We start from the raw sequence: 7,287 nt of genomic DNA on the forward strand, positions 1-7,287 counted from the left end.
GGCGTCACCCTTGAACGCCATCTTGAAAACGGCATCACTCTCGACCACCAATGATGATTTTAGTTAAACTACAAAGTAAATTGACATCATACTGACGGAAGTTGTGAAAAAGACACACATGTTGGGTGGACTGTTTGCCTACTTTGCCTGTTTGCCTACTTTGCCTGTTTGCCTAGCAGTCTTGCTACTTCCCATTTCCCTGCATTGTTGTCATTCCCATTTCTGTGCATTGTTGCCATTCACGTCGACTAGACTAGCATTCGAAGGCTTTGGTAACCCCACGGCGTATGTTGCACTCAGTAGCGTAGCTAGGCATGAGGCAGTGAGGCAGTTGCCTCGGTAGGAAAAATGGGCGTGGCATTTGTCACGTGGTCACTTTCAGGTCACACTTCTATCACGTGTCTGTGCTTTATTATGGCAGAGCCGCCAAAGAAGAAGAGAAAGCAGCTGTCTATTCAGTTGGCCTTGGGGTAAGCATAGGATACTAGACTGTGTTTTACGTTGGGCGAGGCCCCGTTGTAGTTTGAGTTTAATTAAATTAATTAATTAAAATTAATATTAATATCAATTTGCCTCGGTAAGAAAAAAATCCTGGCTACGCCACTGGCACTGTTGGTAGTTCAAAAGAAGTGAAGACTAGAACGTAAGCGTGTCATAGACATTTCACTGTACAATGGGTCTGTGTAATTACCCAGTAGGTACACCAACGAAGTTACCTAATTACTGCAGTAGATAACTAACGGACTAATGCAGCATCGTTTTCTTTGCACAACTGCGGTGACCTTTCAAGTCTTATCTAATGTTTGTGGAATCGACATGCAGGTTAGACTCGAGCCAGTCTCTCCCCGCCTTCGTCATTCCCCGGATTGTCAATCTTCGCCAATCCTCGCCAATCCGGGGAATGACGAAGGCGGGGAGAGACTGGCTCGAGTCTACATGCAGGATGTTTTAGACTAACAACACTGAACTGCTCATTGTTTCGATTTCGTTCAAACACGACCTACCTGTATTATCCCATCTCTAAATACAGTCGGTGCCAGATCTATCTAGACACCCCAGTCTCTAGTGGCTCGTAAAGAGCCGGAAGAATGGCGCGACCGTAGGGTCTGGCTACGCGAGATAAAAAAACAACCTAGATTTATAAATAAAACTGTCGTTCAGACGTCTAGTCATTGCAGACGTCGTTGAGAGTGATATTGTCTCAATATGACATCTCGAGATCTGGCGTTAGCCGCTGTCTTCGTGATCATGGCCTATGTGGTTTCAGGTAATTGCTAGCTAGATAAGAATTGAAGGTAAGGGTTCTATAGTATCCAGACTATGCGCGATTTGACGCCCTGAATTTTGGTATCAAACCTTAATTTAGATATATCCTTTCCTTTCTTTACACAGGCTGTGAAGAAAAAAAGACTAAGATAACCTGTGAGCATCAAACCGCTAGGTAAGACAACAGCTACACACGCGCGACAAAGTAACTGATATAGGCCTTCCATGTGCAGAATCGATTGCAAGGCAGGATACATCTTCATTCATCAGGCATCCTACGGTAGAAACAACCGTCAGACTTGCCCCAGCCCATTAATCCGGCAAACAAGCAACTGCAGATCTGACATGTAAGAGAGCACAAACGAAATCACAGATTTGAGTAACAAAAATGACATGTCAATGCAGCTCTCTGCAAGAGGTCCGCAAAGCGTGCCAAGGGCATCACCGTTGCTCCATTATTGCCAGCAATGGTGTCTTTGGAGATCCTTGTTTTGGAACGTTCAAGTACTTGCAATTTGCCTACTCGTGCTGGCTAGCGCGTATGTGTATCTACATTGTCAGAATGCTTGCTGTCATGCAGTATAGTGTGGTTGACTGTTCCTTGCAGCTAGGATGAAGATCACCCGCCGTGCGTGTGAAGGAACTACACTCCGGTAAGTGATCTGTATTGTTACGTTTGGGTGTGAGTGTTACGTTTAATTGTGTTTGCATTTGGTTCTTTCACAAAAACAAGCACATGCAGACCGGAATGTAGTATTTAAAAATAGTCAGACATGGGACAATCAAAGTCCATGACATAGCTAGGGACGAGAGTTATGAAATTGGTAAAATGGTAGAAGAGTGAGAGTGGTTTGGGAAGCTATAGGCTAAATATCTTGTGAAAGTTTGCGTAATGATACCTGAGCCTAATTGACTAATAGACTTTTCTCCTGATGTTTGCTGTTAGTCCGTGCACCTTTGGGTTCCAATTATCCTAAAACATTGAACACCCGCTGTTGCACTTATTCATATCTCGTTTCCAATTACTTATATCTGGTTTCACTTTATTATTATTCATAGCTGCACTTTTGCCACTTCCATATTTCAACGTTTCAAAATGAACCCGCTGGTCACGTTTATTTATGTAGCAGAGCTGCCAACTCTCTCGCATTGAGCGGGAGACTTCCGCATTTGGCATCAAATCTCCCGCATTCTGACCACTGGTGGGTGTGACCAAAATGATGGGCGTGCTTGTTCTGTGTAATTGTACCCTACAGGTTTAGTACAGGCATGTGTACATACATACTTGATATCCCAATATCAATTTCTATGTGCCCTCTCTTCATCCGGCTCTTTCATAACATACTTGGTCAAAATACCTACCTAGAAGGAGGAGTCGGTCAGAAGTGGAAAAGGGGAGAGCTGGCTACCTGATTACCATATGTATTGCTGGAAAAGTGATCGAAGAAGGCCACAAGAAAATAGAATCCAGAACATCCCAACTAGCCACGAGAATGTGCATGTACTTTGTTCTTAGATTTTTATAACAGGCAGTAGTACGTACAATACAAGTTCTGCGTTTAATTAATTAACTATTATGTTTAGTAATTGGTGTTGATAATGTGTGTCGCTAATTAGGCACATTAATTAATCAGTTGTACATTTTTTGCATTGTAATTAAATTAACTAATGGCTTCTACTCAAATGCAAATACTTAAATTTGATTAGATATTATTTATATATATATTAACACTTATTACAATATAAATTTTTTGATATTAATGCTAAAATTTTTAAACTCCCGCATTGTCCTGCATTTTTTCCTGCAAAGTCACGCATTTTGACACTGCTAGGTTGGCAGGTCTGATGTAGGGATGCGACGAATTTAAAATGGCCACCCATACAAAGGTATCCAAACACGTGCTATCCAAATTTCCAAGAACTAACTCAGTAAAAAATCTCAGAGCCACCTAACGCGCGACTGTAACGGTCCAAATGGTAGCCGGACTACTAACGCTGACACTGAGCGTCTCAGAAGCCCTAGATCAGCAGTAAAAAACGCAATTTATTCTTTTTTTGACTCACGTTTCTCAGCCAGGCTAGCGCCTCACTCGAAGCAGCTACAACGATGAGAGTCATACAAAACTATTCGCTCTTGTCCGAGGAATTGCACTGACCCAACAGCTAGAACTGTGCAAAGTCCACCCTGTATCAGTCCAACTGCTGCTACGTAGAGCTTCCCACAATGGCCCGCAGGTTAATTTTTGAAACATTGAATTATAGATAAGTGGAAAGGTGCAACTATGAATAAGTGGAAACCACATATGAGTAAGCTATGAATAAGTGAAAACCACATATGAGTAAGCTATGAATAAGTGCAACATCCCGTGTCTAGTTTTGCAATAATGTACGCACATCCAATGATGCTAGGATAATTGGAGAGTGGAATGGCCGAAAGGTGCATGGATTGCTGTTTATATATGTACTGTACTAAAAGGCTGAGTGGAAAACACGCGGACTGATCCACGTCCAGTATACATTTGGGCATAGGTCAATAGACTGCAGCGACTGGTCTCATTTTTTTTTGCGAAAATGATCTACTGAGATGGGAGATCTCTAGAGTGCATATCTAGAGGCTACTATAGTGATGGCTTGGGTAGAGGGACAAATTCAAATGACTGATTCTCGTGTCAGTAATTGTTCTGATTGAAATTTGTCGTGTGACTCCTTCGATTTCTACAGTGAGTACACGTAGTACAAGTAACAAAATTGTGCATGCGTCTACAGAGCTTTTGAAGACGTTTCTGCTTGCAGATCGAGTTTCTCATGCTGTATAGCCAGTGCCTGTACTGCGCCTCACCCTGTTGCAGCGGCAAATAGAGAATACTGTGGAAGGAAATGTGGTGTCTAGATAGACTTGCTCTAGCCAACTATCATATGGTGTAATAACTCTAGCTAAGCACACAGTAGGGCGTTACCACGATTGTAAAACACATGAAACGAAAGAATAATAATTGCAGCAGAAAGCGAAAGACGACGGTAGCGGGGCAGTCTAAATCCGAGATGCCCAAATATATATTGGACGTGAAATCACGTGGATCCGTGGATCCGCATTTTCCACTCAGCCGTACTAGATATACTACTGCATGTGCTGCGTACTCGTGTAAAAAACGGCCTAAGTTAATTAATCAGTTACCGGTGCCCGCATAATTTAGCTATTGCACACATACTGTACACATGATGTACCACAGTTATTGCATGCTCGAAAGCTCAACAAGCAGACCATCTTACGCAACCTTGTAACAACTTCACAAACAAGCTATTTATATAAATAACAAGTCTAATGAGATCTAAATATTGTCCCAGTCAGTAAAGTGCAGGGGACGAAAGTAAAAGCCTTTTCTGATTAGAAATACTGTAATTGAAACTGTCGTCAAACTGGGGCATGCATGACAGTCTACTCAATGCTCATTAGGTAAAGGCCACGTGCTGGTAAGTCGGGATTTGTGGAGAATGCGATAAACGGTGAGAGGGCAAAAATGATATTGGCATAACGTTTCATATATACCTTTGTACTAGCCTCACAAGCCAGGCTCTTCCTCGCAGCCGCTGAGCTAAACACATGTGAATCACACAAGGAGGAGGAGCTTTTGCCGGAATTGCTCCAGTTTCTCATTTCCAGCAAAAGCTCCTCCTCCTCGTGTTGGAGCAATTCCGGCAAAAGCTCCTCCTCCTTGTGATTCACGTGCGTTTAGCTCAACTGCCCAGAAGAGCCTGGCTTGCGAGGCTACCTACGTATGCTGAGGTGGGGGCTTGGAAGGGTCACCAACCCTGAAGTCGATCCATAGTGTTAGTATTTCCTGACCAACTACAGCATTGATCCATTGCTCTGAACCTGCAAGTTCACAGTTTGCAACGGTGTCAGTTACAATTTAGAGAGGAAGATTTGTTGACTAGAATAAGCCAAATTCACAATGTTACACATGCACCCTACTAAGGCCTGCTACCTAGTGGTTGGACAATACAATGGAATGTCTCACATCTTATTGAATAATGTTGTATTTCACAAAACATTCTTGCGTTGCACTGGTTTCAGTGGAAAAGCACACAAACAATCAAACTTGACCAGTATGTGCTAAATGTTATTTGTTTGTGAACATGTGGCCTATTACATGTGGTTGGACAATTAACTATGTAAGGTTTGTTGGAGGAGCAGGATAAACCCATGTCTGACTGCCTCGGAAATGTTATATTCTGCTCTGCAAACAACCAAACAACAAACATGGACACAATTTGTGTGTACACGTTTTTATTTTGGGTGGTTTGTTTGTGTCCTGTGCATTTGTCTGTCCTGTCTGTGTCTGCATGTGAAAGTACTCTTCTTCCTGTAAATTGAATCATGTACCTTTATAATAAAGATTGTATTGCCCGTTTGGATACAAGATCAGAATTTCTGAAGCTATCTATGGAAGAACATCGTATCACCCTTGCATACACACACATCGTCACAACCTCAAGTGCAGAGCAGCAAAGTAAGAAACACTATTCACTACAGGTGACAATTGTCTATTCTCATGCTGTTTTTGTTTTGTCTGTAAGGTCTTACGGCATAGTTAAATCCCAGTGTGATGGTAAGAACCGCTGCTATGTTAGGGCATCAAACAGTGTCTTTGGTGACCCTTGCTATGGAACTTATAAATACCTTCAAGTAGACTATGTGTGTTTCAAGTAAAGCAGCTGAAAAAGACAGTGCAAGTGCAGTATGGCTGCAGAAACACTTGGGAACATAAACGTGTACTACTAGTAGATAATTTGACTGACACAGAGAATTCATTCTAGATGTAATTTAGAGTTGATCATCATGGAGCACAAAAAAGTAGTACACGCCATTGTAGCTAAATTGTTTGAAAGAGTGCACATGTATGTGACGCCATTATGGCTAAGAATGTTTGAAGTTTAGTTCATAATTCACTTCCTGTTGTATTTGGAGCCATGAACACATTGACTGCTGTACCAACCACATTTCATTTATCAAATTTTGTCATTTTCCACTAGCCAAGATGTTGTGAAATTGAACTGCAAACTATACATACAAGCGTTACAGCGTCAGATGGGCAGGCACCCCTGGATGCATTCCATCGAAATCTTGAAACCAGTATCACTCTCAAACACCAACGACGATTAATATTGTAGTCAACACTTGTTGTATACCAAACAACGCAACTGCCATCAACCATACTTACGGAAGTAATTGAAGGAAAGACAAACCAGTACGTAGGGTGAACTGTTTACATAATCTTGCTACTATACGTATATGCTCTATGCATTTATCTGCCTGTGTTTCACGCCAGTTGAGCCTCTAGACCTTCGAGATGCATGCTTTAGGGCAGTGCGCTGTTGTTTATTGCTCTCTAGCAAAAGGAAAGGGAAGAGGAGGACTTACGCGTGTCAAAGGCATTTTACTGTACAATGGATGGAGAGCATGAGACTTTGTGTCTACCCCACCAACGAAATTGACTATTTGTAGCATCGTTTTCTTGGCACATCTGCCGTGAACTTTCCTCATTACTCCTGAGTCTAGTATTTGTAGAATCGACACTAGATAGTAACAGCAGTGAATTAACAGCAGTGAAGTGCTCGATCATTGTTTCCTTTTCGCTCAAACAACAATCGATTGCCAGTGCCACTTTCAACCTCTGTCGCATTGCCTATCTGGTTGTCAATGGTGCAAACCGGACTTTACGCCTATAGGTATACTGCAGCAAAGAGCCAGAAGTATGACGCTGCGGTATTTATAATAGACTTGGTCTGAGACTACTGTAGTAGCATGTAATCCACACCATTATTATCATCATGCATTGCATTGAGACTGATACTTTGTCTCGATATGGCAATTTTGAAATTTGGTGATAGCCACCGTCTAACGGTCATGTGATCATGGCCAATGGTGTCTCTGCAGGTAAATGGATTGGACTAGGAATATGTTAGGTGTACAGACCTAGGGATTTAGTGATTTGGCATCATAACTTTAGATATATCGCT

The 7,287-nt window shown here is 42.0% G+C and overlaps 1 protein-coding gene across 1 annotated transcript; it reads left to right on the plus strand.

Moving 5' to 3' along the window:
* Nucleotides 1–1,146: 1,146 nt before the first annotated feature.
* On the plus strand, nucleotides 1,147–6,215 carry LOC134183459 (L-rhamnose-binding lectin CSL3-like). Its single transcript, XM_062651007.1, has 7 exons — nucleotides 1,147–1,267; nucleotides 1,393–1,441; nucleotides 1,500–1,613; nucleotides 1,672–1,805; nucleotides 1,874–1,919; nucleotides 5,664–5,777; nucleotides 5,845–6,215. The coding sequence occupies exons 1-7, from the start codon at nucleotides 1,207–1,209 to the stop codon at nucleotides 5,975–5,977; spliced, it is 651 nt and encodes a 216-aa protein (XP_062506991.1). The 5' UTR covers nucleotides 1,147–1,206; the 3' UTR covers nucleotides 5,978–6,215.
* The last annotated feature ends 1,072 nt before the right edge of the window (nucleotides 6,216–7,287 follow it).

Source organism: Corticium candelabrum, chromosome 8 (assembly GCF_963422355.1).
Source record: "Corticium candelabrum chromosome 8, ooCorCand1.1, whole genome shotgun sequence".
NCBI lineage: Eukaryota > Metazoa > Porifera > Homoscleromorpha > Homosclerophorida > Plakinidae > Corticium > Corticium candelabrum.

Excerpts from the sequence above, each read along its gene's own strand:
- LOC134183459 (XM_062651007.1), top strand. The coding sequence starts at position 1,207 with ATGACATCTCGAGATCTGGCGTTAGCCGCTGTCTTCGTGATCATGGCC. Across the intron at positions 1,442-1,499 it reads TGTGAGCATCAAACCGCTAG|AATCGATTGCAAGGCAGGAT; the intron begins GTAAGACAACAG and ends TTCCATGTGCAG. Across the intron at positions 1,806-1,873 it reads CTACTCGTGCTGGCTAGCGC|CTAGGATGAAGATCACCCGC; the intron begins GTATGTGTATCT and ends TGTTCCTTGCAG.